Below are 23,003 nucleotides of genomic sequence, written 5' to 3'. Positions count from 1 at the left end.
CTCCCTGCCCCCCCAAAAAACCCGTTCCATACTTTTCCCACCCATAGCCAACAACCCTCCAAATTCACACCCAGGCTCCTTCCCAGCAATTTACTTCCCTCTCCATCAGCTTCTCCATTACCCCTGAATCCCCCAACCCTTTGCACTGCTTCTGAGGGGTGCGGGAAATATAGTTCTGTATTGTAGCTTAAATGAACTGTTACTCAGAGTTCTGTACTAATATGTCTAGTAAGGAATCTATTTGTCAAAAAACATTTCCTGAATCTTTTTTGTTGTCTGTATAGTTACAGACATACTTGCTGACAGGTATTTAGAAGTAAATGACCAAAAATAATTAAAACTGTTGTGATTATATTGTGTTACTTTGACAAATAAAATATGCATAATTTTGCAAAATTTTAAAATATTGTGCGCAGAATTTTAAAATTTTTGTTGCAGAATTTTTATTTTTTTTTTGGCATAGAATTCCCCCAGGAGTAAAATTGTTGAACAAATCTGAAGAATTACTTACTTATGTTCTTGCTTTGATTGCTGTCTTTCCAGATCTGTAGTCTGTAGGGAAAGGTGCAAGAGCTATGTGGGTGCTCATGCAGTAGAGTTCAGACTAAATCTGGCTGGCCTTAGGAACATTTGGTAAAATTCTTACATTGCATTGTTATCTTATCCAACAAGTCTACATCAGTTTCTGAAATCACATAATTTCCCCAAAGTTGGTTGATGACATGCAAGCCATATGTGTTTCTATTACATGTTGTCAAAGAGTGGCATGAGCTAATCCCCATACATAACCCTATCATCTTCCCCAGGTGATCAAATCACAAGTCAGCTGAATCCCACTCCAGGAAAATACTAGGAAGGAAGGCTAAAGATGTGAGTGCATAGTCTACTGAAGAGTTGGATGTACAACTGGAAACAAACTGAGTACTACTTGCCAGCCACCCAGACAACTGCTTTCAAGTACCTGGCAGTGACAACTGATACGTTGGTTCCAGGGTAGAAGGGATAGATATGTTAGTAGGAGATCCATCAGCATTAAGGGTTCTTCAGAATGAGTTGTCAATCACGCCTACCTTTCGTTCTTTATGGCCATATGGGAAGGAGGTTCTGCAATTCTTTTTTCTTGTAGCATGAAGTCAGAGTGTAGAAAATATCAAAAACCATTGGTCTAGAGGATGACAAGCAATCCATACCGAGTAAAGAGGGAATCTCATGCTCAATGAAGAAAAACAAAACTTTGACACAGGAGTTCTGGGCTCACCTGAATATCCTTTTGCTCTGTTTTTGAGAACCAGAAGGGAAACTAACTTGCCCCATTCCAGACATAAATGGCTAATCAGTGGGATGCCTGCCAACACACACCCTTCAATGCAGGCCACCTGTTGAGGCCCTTCATTCACTGCAGCCCACTTGCTCATCTAGTAAGCCAAGAGGAAAAGATCTCCTTAGAATAACAATAATTCAGCAATGGAGCAAGCTTAGCGCATGGGCCTGTAGGATTCCCAAGTGATGAGGAACCTTTTGTCCCATGTGGAGCGATGATTCCTAGCTAAATCCTTCCTATTTCTAAAGCTGATAGAGCTACAGAGTTGGGGTTTAAGGTTTTCTGCAAGAGAAAAGGGAAAGGCCACAGAGTGAAAGTTGGAATGTGAGAGTGCCTGCTCACCCATAGCCAGAATGTACTGCCCATTTATGTATTGGAAGAACTGGCCATACATTATTCAGTTCCGCTGATTGCCTGAAATGTAGAAATGTGCTGCTACCATATGCCCTTCTTATATTAGTGATGGTTCGCCAGGCTCCTTATCCCCATGTCTCCTTGCCTAGCTAGTACAAGTCCCCCCAGCATTTCATCATCCACTCAGTCTTCCCCTCCAAGCTTTCAGTCATCCCACCCTGTTTACCCCCAGCTGCTCTTAGTCTCCCTAGTAGTGGTCCTCAACCAATTTTAGTCCCCCCATCCCAGCTACTCATTTGATTTGTCTTCCTGTCTCGCAGTCTGTCTACTGGAGGTAATTATATGTGTGAAATGTATTTACCCTCACAACACCCTTGTGAGGTAGGGAAGTATTATTATCTCCATTTTACCCAGTCCCGGTTTCTCTCCCTTCCAGCCAGACTCCAGACCCAGCCTATACCCTCCATCTTGCCCCCAGGCTCCTTGTCCCAATCTGTTCCACCCTCTTCCCATATCAGGCTCTTGGTCTTTCTGCATTCAAGTCAGGTGACTTCCTTCTCAGTGCTTCCTGGGTGCAGTGGAGCAAACATTGAGTATACAGGAGAGAGTCTCCCTATTCTCACTTGCCATGCCTGGCCTCACCCTAGCCTGCAGCACCTGGGAGCAGCCATTGCAAGGAAAGTGCTCCTCATCCCCTGCAGCCCTGGATCAGAGCATGCTCAGAGCAGATGGAATCTTTTCATAATTTAGCTATATTGTAGCAAGGCTCTGCTGAGCACATGCATCTGAGATTTTTCAGGGGCTTGTAGCTTGTCCAAAATTGAATGGATTTTTATGAGGATGCAAAATATACATCTCATCCACAAAGATCGTTGCCTGGGCAAATTTCAGATCCCTGTTCCAAAACAAGGGCGTGCTAGAGTTTCTCAAAGAAAAGGTCTTCATTTTTTTATTTTTTTAACATTGGCAAAACCAATGTATTTTTTCCCCTAATCTCATTCTTGGAAATGGTTGACCCATTTTAGCTGAAACATTTTTAAAAAATCAGCCTTAAGCAGACACCTTGCATAGAAAATTTCAACCCAGATGGTTAAAGATTGGCAAAGTTATAAGCAATTAAAAACAGGGTTTTATAGTAGGAAGTGTGGGGCCACCTTAGCAAGTAGTGCTACCAGCTCTGCCGATAATTCCACAGTAGCTACAGTAATACAACTTGTGAGAGTAATCCAGTAAATGGCACAATAGAGGGGTGATTTTCCACCTGGCTTGTCTCCCTATATAACCCTTAATCACAAGAGGTTAAGAATCTTCTGAAGTATAAGCTCTTGGGCCATCTTCCTATTCCCGAACCATAATATTGACTTGGCTGGTGATCCCTATCTGTCCCATCTAGTTTCATCCTACATGCTGTTCTGGGCACTAACTGCATGCTAAGTTTCACCTCTGTCCTACAGGCTCCTCCACCATATTATCCCAACTGGAATTGTATCATCATGCAGATACTGCTTTTCTGCCCTCAGCTAGTAGACCTGCCCTTTGCCTTACAGCGTGGGGTCCCCTGATCTGATGTGCACTCTCTCTTCATCTACCCTCAGTCAGCCAACTGCCTGGCAAACTATCCAAAATAAAATCAGGGAGAAGGCTCTGGAATGGCCTCATTTGCCCTGTTGGTCGCTAGGGAAGTGATAATAGTTGTAGATGATAGTTGGCTAAAAACCAAGCCAGGGGTCCTGAAAGCCAGGATGGTCTGGGAAGTTGGGAAGGAGTTTGGGAGAAGATGGGTGTAGAAGGTAAGAGCATACCTATTTAATGGATGGCAGTTAATGCTTCAGGGGAACTTAGAGCAAACACTTTGGGCCTTGCAGCCAACAGTCTTTCCACCCTTGGTGAGTGCTTTTTGCAGAATGACCCATTTGGTTCCATCTGGGACAAGGGTGGGGGGCGGCTAAGCAACTCAGAGAGACCCTGTAGACGGCAGAGCTAGGGTAGGACTGCACTGAGTCTCTTGGTATCAGGCAGTATCATACATCAGGCAGAAAACAGACTTGACTCCTGCAAAGTGCCTGCTCTTGGGTCAACCAGGAACCATTAGAGAGGCCTGCAAGCTTTGTAACAACAGTGATCACTAATCAGGAGGGGACAGCCACAGCATTGCCAGTGCAATCTTGCCTTCTCTGACCTGGAGTCCTGGAGGTCAGCTGGCCAATAGGGAAGGTGACACTCCAGGAAGCTTCTGAAGTCATGAAGATTGGCAGATGCCCTGGCTGCCTCCTCGATAGCTCCTAAATATACTGCTAGGTAGTGGGAAATCAACAGAGCCTTGGTTCCCTATGTTCTCACCTGCTGCTCTTGCCAAATGGCCAGAACAGTTTCTTCCTTACTATCGTCATGTTCTTGCTTTGTCTTAGTGATTGTATCAAAGAAAGCTGAGATCTGGGGCTATCAGTCCTAAATACTGTGATGCTGCACTTAGGCTATGTCTACACTACAGACTTTACCACTCTCCCGCTGACATAGTGCTATCCACAATAGTGCTTTTGTTGGTGAAACTTATGTTGGTCAAGGGTTTGTTTTTACCAAACCCCAACCAACAAAAGTTTTGCTGACAAAAGTGCTAGTGTAGACAAAGCCTCGGTCTGCCATTTTTAAGGAGTCAGTCTTATAGATGGCTTTTCTTGTAGCAGCAGGAGAGTGAGTGCATGGAGCAAAGTTAGTAAATAGTATTAGAAGAATGATGGTCATGATAGCATCTAAAATGGTAATATATTAATAACGCTAATCTGGATTTTTCAGTATGTTATGCATTTTCAGAATCCTACATGTGCACTTGCATGACTTAAAATACTTTTGGTAATTGCAGGTTGTAAGCTCAACAAATGGAGAATTGAACACAGATGACCCAACTGCAGGCCGTTCGAACGCTCCTATCACAGCCCCTACAGAAGTAGAAGTAATGGATGAAACAAAGTATGTATTGTTCTTATCTATTAAAGTTTAAAAGCCAGTGTTTTGATCCCCAGTACTGAGCTAATCAGCATTTCATTTACCTACTTACTTATTAAAAGAACCTTGCACACTTGTATTAGGAAGTGGCAAAATACTTCAATATTTTTGAGCTTTAATTATGTGGACTTCAAATGATTAAATATTAGAATATCGGTTATCCTTAAGGTTGACTCCATTAGTTAAAGTTAAAATAACACAAATTGTTCGCTTTACAGTAGTGAAATCCATACTTGATTTTGACATACTAGCTAACAGCTTGGTAAGAAATTTTACTGTCTTTTTAAATCACTATACTGAATACATCTCTCGTGAGAATTGTAGAACTTTTGCCTGGTGTATGGTGTTCTGATTCTCTTTTTTCCTTTATTTTTTTGTGCATAGCTGCCAGAAAGTGTTGAACATGTGGTGAGTTCCAAAGTGTAGGCAGGCAGAAATAGCTCCATTGGCTTTGTTCTCATTGCGTGGCTTAAAACTTTATGGGAAAAAAAAGGCCTTAAAATGGCAATTACAATTGGAAAACCTATGCAAAATGATTTGAAGTACATAGTACCATTAGACAGCCTGTCTTGGAGGCAGGAAGAAATACTAGCATGTTAAGGAGCTGTTTTGCCTGCTTCAACTCTTGTTTGTTTCAAGTGGTGTAGTCTGTGTGTATTTTCTCCAATACTTTTAAGAGGTCAGTACAATATCAATGTTTTTTTTATATATATATTATTTGCTATGCTGTTTTAGTGGAAAAACATTGATGTTTTCAGATGTTTTCATATTCGGGTAACAATTTAATATCTAGAAAATAACTAATTTATCTGAACTGGCACTAAATATTAGAAGATGTTTGAACTTTGCATATTTTTTTTTTAAACATAGTACTTACTAAATTATTAGTAATTGACAACTTGCTAACTAATTACAAAAACTTAACTGCAGGGTACATAAATCACAGTGAAAGGGAAAAGTATTTGTTGATGTACAGTAACTCCTTAAAAAGAAGAACAGGAGTACTTGTGGCACCTTAGAGACTAACAAATTTATTAGAGCATAAGCTTTCGTGGACTACAGCCCACTTCTTCGGATGCCTTACTTAACGTTGTAGTTATGTTCCTGAAAAATGAAACTTTAAGTGAAACAATGTTAAACTAATCCAATTTTCCCATTAGATTTAATGTAAATGCGGGGGGTTAGGTTCCAAGGAAATTTTTTTGGGGCAGACAAAAGGCATTATATACTGTACAGTACTGTACTGTGCTTTGGTTGGGAAGTGTCCCGGGCTTACCCCACACAGGCACAGCCCGCCCCAGGCAAGGACGCTAGGAAGTACCTTTACAGCAGCAGCTTCCCCGGAGCAGAACAGACTCGGACTTTGCCGGGAATGCTCCAGGCCCGCCTCTTCCTGTCCCCGCTCCACTCCAGGCCCACCACTTCCCACCCCCACTCCACCTCCTCTCTGGAGCACGCCACATCCCTCCCCCCCCCAAAGTCCTAAGACTTTCTGGGAGGGAGGAGTGGAGACACAGCGCTTCCCCGTGCCTGCCCCTCCCTCGCAGAAAGTCCTAAATGCCGCCAAACAGCTGTTTTGTGGTGGGGGAAGTGCTGGGAGGGAGGGGGAGGAGGCAGAGAAGCGGAACTTGTACAATGCTCCCTTGTAAAGTCGCTGCTCTTCCACAGAATCTTATAAGCAGGCAGCCAGATGACATTATAAGGGAGCATTGCACAACTTTAAACGAGCATGTTACCTAATTGGGCAGGGATGTAACATTGAAACAACGTTAAGCGGGATGACATTAAATGAGGAGTTACTGTATATTATGTGGGAATTAAATACACCCATTTGAATAGTGGAATTTGTAATAAAGAATAAAAGAGATTTTCCTTGATTATTAGAAAATAAATATGGGGTTTTAATTGACATTTTTGTATTGCTTTGGAGAACATGATTTCACAGCGGTGTGTCCAGCTGGTCACCAGATGGAGACACTCATGCATGAAGGTGTTGGTACATTATTACTAGTGACAACGGAAGTATTACAGAGTGCCCAGAGGTCAGACACAGTTGCACTGGGGCCCCATTGAGTTAGGATCTCTTAGAGAGAGATACAGTAGTCCCTTCCCCAAAGAGTTTATACTCACATGTGTTTCTTCTTCGATGTTAGGACTACCCAAAACATTCATTCAAATAGTGTTATCAAGATGGAAGATATTAGGGGGAAGTAGGCCACTTGTAAAACTGAAAACATTTCTTGGATTATACTTGCAGTGGAAAAATCTCTTTTGAAAGTCCATCAGTATGTGCTGATGGTATCTGCTGAAATGACTCACTGTACAAATAAATCTGCCTTAGAATATTATTCTTAATGGTCTGTAGTAGTATTTAATCACTGCTATGACCTTGTTTCACCAAAGCACTTTTAAAGACCATAGCTAACTTCAGATTATTTCTGATGTTACAAATTTTCAGGGCAGCTACTTAACGTTCATTATGTAATTTACAAAACACTACTTGCCTCAATAGTCTACATACTAGATGATTTGTAGATTTGGCTTGACTTACACTAAAGCTGTTGCCAGGTGCTCATGTCTGGAAAAATGATGAAGAATAAGGCCAAAATTTTCAAATGTAGAAGCTTAGAGTTAGACAATTAAATCCATATGCAGGCACCTAAAAAAATGAAGTCCAGGCAGTTTTAAGAGATGCTCAGAAACTGCTGCTTCCTTTGATTTATATAGCATTTATCTTCAGCATCTCTGAAAAAAATCACTTATTTAGGTGCCTATCTTTGAATTTTTTGGACTCATTTTTTTTTTTTTTTGCTGTTGCATCTCATATGCTAAACAAGTGAATCTTAACCTGTCTCTTTACATCTGACTCCTATTAATCTTTTTGATGCATGGGAATCTCACTTTTCCAGAGAGGACAACTATTTTATTGCCAGTGGAATCTAAACCACACCTTCTGCTTCACCATCCTTTTAGAACTGGTTTTATGTTTTCTTAGTAATTAAAGGCAAAAAAAGCTGCTTCAAGCAATAATATACTAGGTGTATGCATTAGGAATCCTTTCAGGTATTAAGTGCTTTATAACTATATATTGCAAGAATCTTAATCAACTACAAAAATAAAATAAAACTTAGTTCATAGGGTGTTGTGACGATTACTTAATGTTCAAACAGCAATGTAAAATGTAAGTAGAACTATATTTTTCATATCTGGATTAAGGACAGACATTATAGGTAACTTTTTTAAGGAAACTTGGTATTTTGTCAAGAAACTAATTACTTTTTGTTCCTTTGCCTAGTCTTTTCTCCTTCTGAAAATATGAACAAAGTTAAAGCTTTCCAGAAATTTTCATTTGTAATATTTTCCCATATTCCAGGAGCATGAATTTAGTATTTTCCCAAAATATCATTAGTCTCTCAGTTTACTGCCAAGACAGAATTTATTTTTGGTTTCAGGGATTTTTTTAGGTTGCAGAAAAACTGCTCTCACAGCTAGCTGCCAGTGATTTATGGACACAAGAATAGTTTAGCCAGATGTAGATAAACCACTTCTTTTCAGGGTTAACCTTGTGAATCTGGTAGCTTGTTTTCCTATAAGCATCCGATTGCTAGCAAAGGGACACTTTATAATTGCCAGCCCAACAGTATTTTTACTGTGCTTTCTGTGTGTGTATGTAATATATATGTGTGTGTGCACACAAAATACACATATATTAAAAATATACAAATATACACTACTGTGATTGTGTTGGTCATATATTTAAAATCAGCGCAGTATTTATTTACACTCACCCTAATTTTGAAAAATGAAATACTCTAATTTTAAATTAAATTTTTTCTATTATGTATGTGGCTATTTAATTATTTTATAGTGCCATAAGTTTGCATGATGTTTTATAGCTTTAAGACCAGGTTCCTGTCCTAAAGAATACACAATCAAATTTTAAGAGCTAGTCAGGGATTTTGTCAGTGTTTTTTCTGTGAAAAATAGTTTCCACAAAATCAAAATTTTCTGCAGGGAAAATGAAATTTTGGCAAAAGTAACAATAAAAATATTTTGTTTTGGCTCAGGTTGTCTTGAATGGAAATACTTCGATTTGTGGAACCAAATCAAAACATTTTATTTTATCTCAGTTCAACACTGAATTGCATCTGCCTAAGCTGTTGGAGTGCTTTATGGGAGTTTGTTTCAGATGCTGCATGTCTCCTTTGTCCATTGTGGGTTGGGCTCCTCAACTAGGTTACATATCCCATGATGCAACACAGTCTGTCCTCTGGTTGAACCATCATGGCACCATCAGAGAAGATGTATTCTGGCCAGGGAGTCTAGTTTATAGGGAAGATTGGGGACATGAGGACCCCAAACTACAACTCCTGTGAACCACTGCAGCAGCTCAGGCAAATACAGTTCAAAGTCAAACTAAGCACAAACTGAGTGTTTTGATTCTCAAATGGTCAAAATGTTCCAACATTTTGAAATCAGATTTTTTTGCAGCATCTTATTCTGTGAAAATTTCAATATTTTAACTTTTGTTCTGATTCAGGTCAAATTAAAATGTTGAAATATAAACTTCTTTGAGTGATTGCTCATTTCCATTCCATTGTGGTGTGTTTGCTTGCCACATGCACCAATGCCGGAAGTTTTTCCCTCAGTGATATCCATAGAGGACCAGCTTGGGCTCCATCTGGAGTAGCGTGTGTATGCGCTGGTATAAGGGACACCGCCAGCTCCCCCTCCTTCAGTTACTTCTTAGCACCAGTGACGGTACTGGATCGTCTCCTTGCCTCGGCATTCTTTCCTTCTCAACTGTGCCTAGTTTTGAATCTCTTGTATATACACCTCTACCCCGATATAAAGCGACCTGATATAACACGAATTCGGATATAACGCGGTAAAGCAGCGTTCTGGGGGTGGCGGGGCTGCGCGCTCTGGTGGATCAAAGCAAGTTTGATATAATGCGGTTTCACCTATAACGCAGTAAGATTTTTTGGCTCCCGAGGACAGCGTTATATCGGGGGAGATATGTAGTTCTTATAAAGTTTGTATAGTTTATTATTTCCCTTAGTGCATAAGTTAGAAATAGTTAGTCCCCCATGGGACTTAGCCTAGGGACGGGGCATGCCTCGATCCATGGGCTTCAAGCCTTGTGACCGCTGCAGAAAACCTATGGCAGTCAGTGATCCCTATCACTGTCCTAGGTGTTTGGGGGAGATCCACGTGAGTGATGAGTGTCGCATTTTTAAAAGTTTCAAGCTGCGAACCAGAAAGGAGCAGGACATTCTAATTAGAGCGCTCCCTTAGGGAGTCGGCCGTCACACCCGCCTTAGAGCTGGCTAGATCGGACTCCGCTCCAAACACTGCAGCGTTGGTACAGAGTGCACCGCTGGCACCAGCCTCTGACCGGCACCAATCCCAATCCCTGGTACCAGCTAAAAAGCAAAGAAAAGCCGGGAGAGGGCATTCTTCTGTGTCCCATAAAAGGAAGGAGAGGGCTGGAGGAAAGCAAAGGCCAGCATGGGGCAGCTCCTCCCCTCCAGACGGTGGCCAGACTCGTTGATCTGTCAAGCCCCCTTTGAGACCTGCCTGCTACCCTGGGAAGCGGCAGAGGTACTTGGCACCTGGTGGTGCCGTCCACGCCAGAGGCCTTTCAGCACCCCTGCTTTTTTCCAACCGCTTGTCTTCCTTCCGCTCTGCCTGGGCCACTGTAACATCGGATTAGTGGGTCCTCAGCACAGCAGCAGGGGGAATACCCTCTAGTTTATTTCTATTGCCCCCTCCCGCCCTCTCTCCCCATCCCTCCTCAGGGACCCTTCTCATGAGCATCTGCTCACTCACTAGATGCAGGGCCTTCTGCGGGTGGGAGACGTGGATGAAGTCCCTCTGCACTTGAGGGGGAAAGGATTTTAATCCTGCTATGTTTTTATCCCAAAGGCTAAGCGGGGGAGGTCAACCTGCGGAGCCTCAACAATTATCTCAAGAAGTTGAAGATCCGCATGGTCTCCCTGGCCGCCTCCATTCCTTCCCTGGATCCGGGAGACTGGTACTCCACCCTTGACATGAAAGACACTTACTTTCACATATCCATATTTCACGGACACAGACGATTCCTAAGTTTCATAGTTGGGACCGCCCACTACCAATTTGCAGTGCTCCTTTTAGGCCTAGCAATGGCGACAAGGGTGTTTACGAAGTGCATGTCGGAGGTGGTGGCCTATGTCAGATGTCAGGGTATCCAGATCTACCTGTACATCGATAACTGGCTCATCAAGGGGTGCTCCAGGGTCCAGGTCCAGTGCAGCATCGAGATGTTGCCAGCCACTTCTCAAGCTCTATGCCTGTTGATAAATGAACAAAAATCAACCTTGGTCCCAGTCCAAAGGATATAGTTTATCGGAGCAGTACTCAGACTTTACCCAAGACAGAGCGTTCCTGCAGAGGCCAGGTTCAAGGTAATGTCAGATCTGATTGCCAGCGTCACTGCCCATCCACTCACCACTGCCTGGGTCGGTCTCAGACTATGGGGATACATGGCAGCATGCACGTACATTGTCCGGCATGCGATACTCAGCCTGTGTCCCCTCCAGATGTGGCTGGCGTCGGTCTACTCACCAGCCAGGTGTCACCTGGACAAGCGCTTCATGATCCCGCCATGGGTACTTACCTCCCTGCAGTGGTGCTCCGACACAATTCTGGTGTTGGAAGGTGTGCCGTTCCTGAGTCCGCTACCCACAGTCTGATTTCAGATGGTCCGATCTTGGTTGGGAAGTGGATCTCAGTACACTGTGGACTCAGGGGTTATGGTCACGAGAGGAGCTTGCACTACATATAAAAGTCAGGGAGCTCTCAGACCCATCACTCTGGCTTACGGAGTGTTCCTTCCCCAACTGTCCGGTCAGGCGATGACAGACAACACAGCCTCCATGTTCTATGTCAACAGGCAGGGGGAGCTAGTTTGTCGGCTCTGTGCCAGGAGGCTCTCCGTCTGTGGGACTTCTGCATTCAGCATACAATCCACCTGTAAGCCTCGCACCTCCCCGGCATCTGGAATACGCTGGCAGATTGTCTCAGCAGGTCCTTCTTCTCTCACCATGAGTGGTCCCTTCACTCTTCCAGAAGTGGGGAGCTCCCTGAGTGGACCGGTTCACCACCAGACAGAACAGAAAGTGTCATCAGTTCTGCTCTCTGCAAAGCCTCAGCAAAGGCTCACTTTCTGATGCCTTTCTCCCGTCATGGCCAGGAGATGTACGCTTTCCCACCAGTTCCACTCATCAGCAGAGTCCTCTTAAAAATCAAGAGGGACAAAGCACAAGTCATTATGATTGCCCCAGCATGACTTCACCAGCATTGGTTCGGCATGTTCATGAACCCAGCTGTAGCAGCCCCATGGCCACTTCCCAGACCCATGGCCTACTCTCACAGGATCATGGTCAGCTCCTGCACCCGAACCGAACCTCTCTCCACTTCACAGCTTGGATGCTGCATGGCTGAATCCGGAGGAGGGATAGCTCAGTGGTTGAGCATTGGCCTGCTAAACCCAGGGTTGTGAGTTCAATCCTTGATGGGGCCACTTAGGAGTCTGGGGCAAAAATCAGTACTTGGTCCTGCTAGTGAAGGCAGGGGGCTGGACTCGATAACCTTTCAAAGTCCCTTCCAGTTCTAGGAGATAGGATATCTCCACTAATTTATTTTTTTTATTTTAGGAACAAATCTGTTCTAGTCAGGTACAGCAGGTTCTCTTGGAGAGCAGAAAGCCCTCCATCAGAGCAACTTATCTGGCAAAGCTTTTTATCCTGCTGGGTGTCAGAGCGGAGTATCTCACCAACCCAATTGTCTCTGCAGTCCATTCTGGATTACCTGCTTCACTTAAAGCACTAGAGCCTTGCCTTCTCTTCGATCAAGGTTCACTTGGTGGCCATATCAGCCTTCCACCCTCGCGTCCAGGATAGATCAGTATTCTTGCATGAGATGACTTCCTGAAAGGCCATGAAAGACTTTCCACCAGTCCGAGACCTTGTCCCCCAATGGGACCTCAGCCTAGTCCTCTCCGGGCTCACAGGACCGCCCTTTGAGCCTATGGCTTCTTGTTCCCTTTCCCACCTGTCATGGAAGGTTGCATTCCTTGTAGCTATTACCTCAGCGAGACGAGTCTCCGAGATTAGAGCCCTTACTTCAGAGCGCTCGTACGCGGTGTTCTATACGGACAAAGATCAGCTGCAGCCCCATCCGACCTTCCCGCCAAAGTTGGTGTCGCACTTCCATGTCAATCAGGATATTTTCCTCCTGGTGTTCTATCCAAAGCCTCATACGACCAACGAGGAGAGGCATCTGCATACTCTAGATGTCAGGCGTGCACTGGCTTTCTACTTGTCGCGCACCAAGCTCTTCCACAGACTTAGCTCTTTATTTCGGTGCTGACAGGATGAAGGGCCTTCCTGTGTCCTCTCAGAGGATTTCGACCTGGATCATCACTTGCATCTGTACTTGCTACGAGATAGTACGGGCTGTGCCTCCACTGATAGTGAAGGCTTATTCGACAAGGACACAGGTGTTTTCAGCTGCTTTCCTAGCACATGTCCCTATCCAGGACATCTTCAGGACTGTGTCATGGTCTTCGGTGTACACGCACACGACACATTACGCCATCACTGAGCAAGCCAGAGATGACACCGGTTTTGGTAGAGCTGTGTTGCAATAGACACATCCATGAACTTGTACCCGCCTCCATATGTACTGCTTAGGAGTCACCTACAATGGAATGGTCATGAGCAATCACTTGAAGAAAAAAAGGTTACTAACATTTTGTAACTGTTGTTCTACGAGATGTGTTGCTCGTGTCCATTCCATGACCCACCCTCCTTCCCCTCTGACAGAGTTCCAGCAAGAAGGAATGGGGGAGCCAGCAGCGCCCCTTATAGCGGTGCATACACATGCCAATCCAGAGGACGCCAGAGCTGGTCCCCTACAGATACCACTAAGAGGAAAACTTCTGGCACCAGTGCATGTGGCGAGCACACACACCTACAATGTAATAGACATGAGCAACACATTTTAAAGAACAAGAGTTACAAAAGATTAGTAACCGTTTTTTCCCCTGGAATGGAACTTCCGGTTGTTGATCAGTTCCACTAATTTTTGGAAATTGTAAGCCCTCCAGGACAGGGTCTTTGTATGTGCAGAGCCTAGCACAGTGAAGTGCCAATCCTGATGGGGTCAGTGGGAATAATTGTAATATGAATATTAAATAACAGATAAAATGCATACAAATATCAAACATGAATGAAATTGGAGTGATATTAAAAAAGGGAGACCAGGGGAAATCATTTGTTATGATGGCTTCATTAAAATATAATCAAATCCTGAATAAGAATAGGAGTGGTATGTGGGGAAGTACCTGACTGGAGGCTAGTGTGGTAGCGTCAGAGCCAAAGGAGAAAGTTTAATATTTCAGCATCTTAGAGGAAAATTAAAGGAGAGTGAAGTTGCTTGGTACACTGGAGGTAGGAGGTTGTCCAAGGTATAGGGAGCAGCATGAGCGAGAACATGATTTGGAGGGAGGCGATAAAAGCAACAAGAAAGAATGTAGAATTAACTGAGTGAAGGTTATGTGAGAGGCAAGAGAAAAATAACAAAAAACTTTAAAGGTGGAGATAGGCATGAGAAAGAAGTGGAAGGAGACTGAGCAATGAGAGACTTGAGAAGCGCAGTGATATTATCATAGCAATAAGGTAGATAAATTTCTTGACTATAAACACTTTGGATACACTAGACTAAAGTGAGGTGGAACTCTGAGGTCAGAGAAGATGAAGTAGTGGCAGTAAACAAAGGGGGAAAGAATAAAGGCTTGTCTATACAGGGAATAGTTAATCCTATTTAATTAGGAATAGTTAACTCCATCTGTGGACACTCTTATTCCAAAATGGATTAAGCTAATTTGGAATTAAGCACTTTTATTCTGGAATAAGAACGTCCGCACACAGAGTTAATCAGTAATAGTTAATCCTCTTTAGATTCACAAACTAAACTGTTGCTTTCCCTTAGGGCACCTCTTCACTACCCGCCGGATCGGCGGGTAGCAATCAATCTATTGGGGATCGACCTATCGCGTCTAGTGAAGACGCGATAAAATCGATCCCTGATCGCTCTGCCGTCAACTCCGGAAATCCACTGCAGCAAGAGGCGGAAGTGGAGTCGACGGCGGCACGGCAGCGGTTGTCTTGCCGCCGTCCTCACGGTCAGGTAAGTCAACCTAAAATACGCAACTTCAGCTACGCTATTCACATAGCTGAAGTTGCGTATCTTAGGTTGACCCCCCACCACCACCACCACCCGTAGTGTAGACCTAGCCTTAGGTAGGATAATCACTGTTTATGCAACAGATGAAAATTATTACACCCACAAGCAAAAAGTTTAGAAAACATGATCAACTTTTGTCATATAGAAAACATTTTTAAATGCCTAAAATATTTGTTAGTACATGAGAACATGTCTTGCAGATTGTGGATTCCTTCCTTCCTATTAAGTATAATAGTAACTTTTAACATCCTTAGATATTTGTGTGCATACTTAAAGTTGTGGTAGCTGTGTGTTTCAAACACTTAAATGCACAGAGAATTTGTGCACTATTAAAATTGTTTTATAGCAATTCAATAGTATGTTTGATAGTGAGGCCCTCTAGTGACAGCATATTTAAACACTGCAGGATTTTTGTTACAAATTGTATTCTTCAAGGGGTTATAAACTGTCTGTATAAATTTAGAGACAAAAGGTGGGTGAGTTAATATCTTTTATTGGACTAACTTCTGTTGGTGAAAGAGACAAGCTTTCGAGCTTACACAGAGCTCTTCAGGTCTGGGAGAGGTACTCAGAATGTCTCAGCTAAATTTAAAAAGCAACAGAGGGTCCTGTGGTGCCACAGGACCCTCTGTTGCTTTTTACAGATTCAGACTAACACGACTACCCCTCTGAAGCTAAATTTAAGGGTGGAAGAGACGAGTTAACACATTTTGCAAGAATCCATTCAAGGTCAAGTGTGTGGATAACAGCTCTACAGTCGTAGGACAAAGGGTTAGTGGGTTATAGATTTTGTAGTGAGCCATAAATCCAATGTCTTTATTCAATCCATGATTTTTGGTGTCTAGCAGAGTTATCTTTTGCTGTGTTTGTGCAAGTTTCCATTGAGGGTGAAGACAGAGGACTTGAAAAGTGTTCAACTACGGGTGATATGAATTTTTTTTTTGTCGTTTATTATTTTCTGTGTGAGTTCTTTTGAGAGTGTAGTGACTGTTTTCAATCCATGTAGTTGTTGAGGCATTTGGTGCACTGGATGAAGTACATCACATGTTGTGATAGGCTTGCGTGTAGGACCCATGGATCTTGAAAGGTGTGTTGTGCTATTGACCATCATATCAGTGAAGATATGTCTGCAGGTTTTGCTTTGCATCTGGTGTTATGGGAGAGGCTGGTGTTGCTTTGAGTTGGTGTACTGGTCTGTGAGGAACTTGCTTCTGCTGAGGAGCTGGAAGATGCAGGGAGGCTTGAAGGCCAGAAGAGAGGTTTCAGGAAAGATTTCTTTCAGGATATGGTCCCCATAAAATGTGGGAAGTAACTGTTTAGTGATAACCTGTATACGTTCCAGTATGGAGTGATAGGTGACAACTAGGGGTGTACACTCAGAGGGTTTTTTCCTGTATTGAAGTAGGTTCTCTTGTGGTATATGGGTTGCCCATTCTAACATGATCTACTTCTTGGTGGAATGTCATTGAGTGAAGGTGGGTTTAGGTCTGTTAAGGTGTATATTAAGGTATAAATTTAGCTCTATTTTAAATCTTGCCATAAGAGCTTTTATGTTGAGAGATTTTAAAATAGATGTCTATATTTTCTTACACAAATTTAGATATATTTAAATGACATTTGTTAAAATTAGAGGCTTTGAGAGTTCACTTTAGATGTTCATGTATATTAGTAGTATCGGAGCTTCCAAGGCAGTTTAATGATTTGGAATGTATATTTATGTTCCTCCAACAAAAAACATTATTAATACATATTAAGATTCAAGGATTTATTTCCCCTTACCAATAGATCAGAGCACATTAACAAACTGGTCACGCTTCAGCGTGGTCCACATGGACCGTTAGGCCATGGCAGACTAGTCTGGGGTAGATTCACGCCCCAGTTTGCCACAAACTAAATGTTTGTGTAGACAAGCCCTAAGTGAACCTATAATACAAGGCTAAATCCTTCTGAGAGCTGGAAACATAAACTGAGGCAGGAGCCCAAGTGGCATATCACCAGAACCCTAAGATTAAATGTCTTGGTATTATTCCATGTGTTTTGTCAAACAGTGCATTGATGAGTGATTGTGCCATGCCTCCAAAGGTGTGATAGCTAGTAGTGAATGGTGAATGAAAGCTTGCAAAGAGATTCAGTGAATGAGGAATTGGCAGTGAACCCATTTCTGCAGATGTGCTTTCAGGTTCAGAACCTAAGCACAAACTGTAGTGGTCATAGCTTGGCCATTCGTACATGGATGACCAAAAAATCTAAGGATTTATGAACAGATTTTAGGTGCATTTATTTGTTATTCTTCAAGATCTGCCATGTTCTGTTTTTTCATAAGGACTATGTAAATAACATTATATTGCTGGTACCTATATCTTGAAAAGAATTCTTTAATCTATATAGATTCTTTTTGGTCTTCTAATTGTGGGTTTCCTCATTATCAATAACTAATGTTTTTTTCTACTGAAAGTCATGTAACTCTGACCAGCTTTGGTTGAGTCTGTCCCCTAGTTCTGTTCGTAATTGAGCTACAGAGTGCCCTTGGATAATATTTTGAGAAAGTGACTCTCCCACTCTTCTCTCACTATGGATGGATTCCTCATCTCTCTTGGAACACTAATGACCCTTAATTTTTCTCCCTTTCAAAATCCACATCTCAACCAAGCAGGCAGGATTCCTTTTAGAACATAATTAATGCTGATGCTTGATGAGCTGAAGGACTGCTGAGATACTGAAAGCACACCAATCCTCTTAAGTGCAGTAGCTGTAGAATATGTCACTTCCACAGCACTTCTCACCTCGAGAAGGAGACGCTGTGGATAGCAATCCTTACTTAGTGTGCAGCACAGTAGTACAGAGCACTACCAACAAATCATCAAACCTGTCCTGGGCAAGCTATCCCATATTCTAAAATAAAGTTTGCCCATTCACTTCTGAAATTATAATAAATAAAAAAGATCGTGTGGATATTTTCTTCATTGTTCATTTTAACCTTAGAGCAGATCTTCAGAAAGTCAAAGCAGCTTTTATCTTGGGGTTTTAGAAAGAGGGCTAAATTCCTTTATGGGCTTGGCTACACTTGCAGCTGTAGAGCGCTTTAAGTTAAACCAGCCTTCGGAGAATGCACTAGGGAAAGCGCTCTAGTCTGTCCACACTGAGAGCTTAAAGTGCACTGGTGTGGCCACATTTGCAGCACTTGCAGCTGCATTAGGAGCGGTGCATTATGGGGAGCTATCCCAGCGTTCAAGTGGCTGCAACGTGCTTTTCAAATGGGGGGTGGTGGGGTGGAGTGTGACAGGGAGTTTGGGGGGGAGAGAGAGTGTGTTTTGGGGTGCTGAGAGTGTGTCAGCACGCTGTCTTGTAAGTTCAGACCCTCCTCCCTCCCCCGCCTCTCTCTCATTCACTCAAAGCAAACATTAGCTGTTTGTTTTTTTTCTCGGAGCAGCCGGCACTCCGAAACAGAGCCCTCCCGCCTCTCTGTCACTCACTCAAAGCAAACATTAGCTGTTCGTTTTTTTCTCAGACCAGATAAGCAGCCGGCGCTCCGAAACAGAGCTTTGAAAGGGCACTTCCGCGTCCCGAGTTCACAACAAAGACAAGAGAGGCCACTTCAGTTAAGGGGATTATGGGACGTTTCCGGAGCTCAATTAGAGCATTGTAACGTTACTTCTCATTTATACTGGCACTGAAGTGTCTCACCCAGTACACAACAGCTTTTAATCCTCTTGGGGAGGTGGAGTACCAGGAGCACTCCAGCCAGGGAGTCAGGGCGCTCTACGTGCCTTGCCAGTGTGGACGGGGAGTAAGGTAGAGCGCTCTTAGGCTAGGTCTACACTGGGTGGGGGGGGGAATCGATTTAAGATACGCAAATTCAGCTACGCGAATAGCGTAGCTGAATTCGTCATATCCGATCCGACTTACTCCGCTGTGAGGATGGCGGCAAATCGACCGCCGCGGCTTCCCCGTCAACGGCGCTTGCTTCTACCTGGGCTGGTGGAGTACGTGCGTCAATTCGGGGATCGATTGTCGCGTCCCGACAAGACGCGATAATTCGATCCCCGAGATATCGATTTCTACCCACCGATCCAGGCGGGTCGTGAAGACAAGCCCTTACAGGCTTTATTGCAGTATAACATGCAAGTGTAGCCAAGGGTTATGTTAACATAGCAAGGAAATGCCCCAAGTGTAGTTTCTTCCATCTGTCTGTTCCTTCAGTCCTCTTTTTTGTTGTCTTCTCCCAGTATTTTTTCTCTTGTTTAGTCTTTGATTTTTAAAAGAACTTATCTCCTTTCTTTTGTTTTTCTTTCTTCTGCGTCTTCGGTCACTCCTTTTTTAGCTTTTTATTTTCCGTCACTTTTTTTTGTTCATCTGTATTTGTTTGCTCTTTTCATACCCCTGTCCTCTTCATTTATGATGTTTCTTCACAGCACTGAATCAGAACGTGAATTTTAAAGTTATTGTTAAACATTGTTTTGAGACATTTAAAAAAAAAAAAAGTCCTTTCCCAAGCTCTAAGTGCTTAAAGGGTGCCTTTAAAATTATGTTGGGCAGCAACAGCAATATTAGTGAATGTTAGTGTAGTGGTTCAGTATATAAATATTTAAAATACATTTACATTCCTGTTTGTCATACTAGCACTTAATGAAAAGTAATACACAGGAGATCAAAACAATTTTATTTCCAAAAATACACCTTTCATCCTCAATACATAATGCTTTATTATAACTCTGAAACATTACGACTGTTCTGTCTTGGCCTGAAACTATAATAGTCACTTTTATTAGTAACTCTCTTGTCTATTATGTAACTTACTTGACTGTCTCCAAAGAAAGTGTGAAAAGAGTTAGAAATAATTCTGCTGTAATTTTGGCTTCAGTAATGTATCAGTCACCCTCAATGGAGGTTCGTATGTACCTTGCAGTGGTTTATAACTTTATGACGTTTTAACTGCATATTTTAAATTAAACAAGTATGGCATTAGATATGATTTATTTTTGTGCTTTCATTTTTTTGTTAAATGTCGTATTTCCTATCACACTTGCAGGTGCTGTTGTTTTTTCAAGCGAAGGAAAAGGAAAACTATTCAACGCCACAAATGACTCTGGAAGCAGGCAGAACATGGGGAATTACTTTCTTGTTCATCTGCTGTCTTGTGATTAAAACAAAAAAATCATTTCTGTAGTGACCACAAATTATTTTCAAAGACTCCATCTTAAACAAAAATGTCATGCCTCCGTGCTTTGGTTTGGTTGTCCTTCATTTGTATTTTGTTTTTCATCCATCTCTTCTGGACGCTTTAAAGTTTTATGAAACATGAGTGCTTCTTTGACCATCAGTAAATGGACCAGTGAAATGGTACAAATGAACACTGCTCTATCTTCAGCAAAACTAAACTTCAAAAGCATTTCTTCTGTCCTAGAAAGCAATTAGCAGTGTCTTAGCTGAAGATCAGATATGTCATAAATCTGGTTTTTGATGAGTTCTATAACAGCATGTTGAAAGCAGTCTTTTCAAGTGGATAATGAAGAAGAAAAATATAGTTGCCCAAGCATTTAAAAATAATAAAAAGTCTTACCTTAAGATTTCTTATTGTCTGTGACATCTGCGTTGATTGTTCAGTATTACTGATGGTACTGCAGTCCCAAATTGTATTGTATTAGCATTAAATCCTCTCCATGATATGGTACAGTCACTACCTGGAGATACTGAGGAAGAAGCTAGATGGATTCTGCTGATAGCAATGGTCTATGCTGTAGTTGCTAATGAACAAAAAGATATCATCAGTAGAATCTGGGTTTGAAAATGTGCTTTTGTTGTGCCTCTAATGGAGTTGCAGTATAGTAGAAATGGCAACAATGCTTGTACAAAAATACAAATGTTTGTATAATGTAAGTTGTGCTTCTGGTTACATTAGACAGGAAGATGAAATACTTTCAAAAGAGAGAAGATATTTAAGAGTTATAAAATACACTAAGAGGAAATAAATGTGAATCTGCTTAAAGTGGAATGGGAATTAAAGCCTACAGTTCCCATGAAGGCTACTGCTGAATGGCAACATCCTCCTTAAACTGAAAATTTGGATGTGCCATGTAACTGTTAGATCTTGTTGGTAAATTATTTTACTCATTGATTTAATTAAAAAAAAAAAAAGGGCAATGGAAATGGGTTGAACTTATACTGCCTTCTCTGTGTACTAGACTGTAGTACCTAAAACTTCGCTGTAGTTTTCTGGAACCTTCTTAACTTTCTGTGTAATATTGCAACTGATGTAAGATATTAGGGAAAGGATGGATCAGGTACTTTCCCCCACAGTCCTTTGAAGTGCCTGCAATATCTATAAACCAGCTGTTCTGTAGAAAAGGCAGCCCATTCCATTTTTTCAAGTCTGCTTCTTTTAAAGCCATAATGACAAAGGTGTGCTTTTGTCATATTTAGCTGCAAGTACTTGGAGAGATGGAATAAAAGGACGGAAGTGGCTAGACAGACTTGTTGACCAAAACTCAGATTAATTCTCACAATTTTTTAAAAAGCCTCCAAGAGCTAACTTGTAATTTTTTTTTTCTGTCAACATATGCCTTCTGGCATACTTATTTATTTTTTAATCTGTTTTGTGGTAACATTCAAAATGTGTATTAAACTAGATAAGTGCACACCTTTGAATTCATTATTGCATTTACAGGGATTTTAGTTGTATTTTATAATTTATTTTTTCTTACCTGCCAAAACTGCAGTGCATTGTTTTGATGAATGATGTGCTCACATGAACACAAAAATGTGTAATCTGGTCATTGTCACTGTTGCTGTTAATGATCTTGTTAAATTTTTGTTTTAAAAACCTGAACTTGGCCTACAAAAGTATATACTGTATAACTGGGTCAACAGTTTCCACTCAATCTGTTTGTATTACTGATTGTCTTAAACTTATGGACAGTTACATAATGTTCTTTATTTTGATTTGAGCTGAAGAAGTAGGTTGACTTGACCATTCTAATGTGAAATCCTGTCTGTCTTTGCAGTATTTGACCAAATTTGTCACTCCATAATATTTGTAAATACATGCAGTATTGTATTTCTTATCCTACAGTTTAGTTTAATTCTCAAGGGGTGTTTGGGCTGTACAGTGTTTATATGATTTGAACTCCTTACACACAAGATGTGTATATTAATCCAATTATGAACTTAAATATAAAAAAATTATAAAATCTGTTTATTTGCTGCAAAGACCAGTATCCAGACATTTTGCTTTTTAGCAATATTTTTAAGTGCTCTGTTTTAATGCTGAGGAACATTTCCTTCTGGCAACACACACTGGTCAATAATAATTAAAGCAGGTATGTTCAGGTTAAGCCAACAATGTTTTGCGTTTGTATGCTTTTTCCCTTCTAAACTAATGAAGTCAACATTTTCTGAATGTCAGAAAAATGAAATCCCTGTTTAAAATTATGTAACTGAAGAAGGAAAAAAAAATAAAGGTAGTTTTTTTTTTAACTTGTCTTTTCCCCCCTTTCCGACAGTGTTGGTTTATAATGGTGGAAGTCATTAGTCTGGGGCCTCCCAAGCAGTTATAATCAATCTATTTGGACTCCCAAACCATTGCTCTTGTAAAAGAAAGTCACTAAAAATGGCAGCCTGATGATGCATTTGACAGCAAATGGATGGAAGTACATAAGCCTGATAGGAATATGCTTGGTGATGTGGTATTCATTCTTTGGGAGCTGACCATGGTTGCAATAGTGTATTTGCCACAGTGTCTAGCATATAATTTTAAGAAAAATATTCTTGTGGAGTTGATTGCCTAACACTTTCCTATATAATATCATGATTTCAGTTGCTTATAACTTCTCCAAACTTTAACTGTTCAGGTTGACATTTTTCATGCGAGGTGCTTGTCTCGGGTGAAATTTTTTAAAAATTTTAAACATTTAAGAAAAATAGCTCCGCAGTTTCCAAATATGAGATAAGGGGGAAAAATACATTGGTTTGCCTATGTTGCCCCGACTGGAAAAAAAAACTTAACCGTTTCATCGAGACACTTCAGCATCTGTGTGCT

At 41.7% G+C, this 23,003-nt stretch overlaps 1 protein-coding gene across 5 annotated transcripts in view; it reads left to right on the top strand.

Moving 5' to 3' along the window:
• Positions 1–22,441, top strand: part of CSNK1G3 (casein kinase 1 gamma 3) — a 128,208-nt gene extending 105,767 nt beyond the window's left edge. For 4 of the 5 annotated variants that reach the window (XM_054031948.1, XM_054031946.1, XM_054031944.1 and 1 more), the window contains 3 exons: positions 4,536–4,642; positions 5,063–5,086; positions 19,998–22,441. In XM_054031948.1, the coding sequence (XP_053887923.1) occupies positions 4,536–4,642; positions 5,063–5,086; positions 19,998–20,052 (186 nt within the window). In that variant the 3' untranslated portion in view covers positions 20,053–22,441. The remainder of the gene's footprint in view (positions 1–4,535; positions 4,643–5,062; positions 5,087–19,997) is intronic. The other variant, XM_054031947.1, reaches the window with a different exon arrangement.
• The last annotated feature ends 562 nt before the right edge of the window (positions 22,442–23,003 follow it).

Source organism: Malaclemys terrapin, chromosome 6, assembly GCF_027887155.1.
Source record: "Malaclemys terrapin pileata isolate rMalTer1 chromosome 6, rMalTer1.hap1, whole genome shotgun sequence".
Lineage (NCBI taxonomy): Eukaryota > Metazoa > Chordata > Testudines > Emydidae > Malaclemys > Malaclemys terrapin.
The sequence above is the reverse complement of the archived record's forward strand: the minus strand, read 5'-3'. Positions and strand labels throughout refer to the sequence as shown.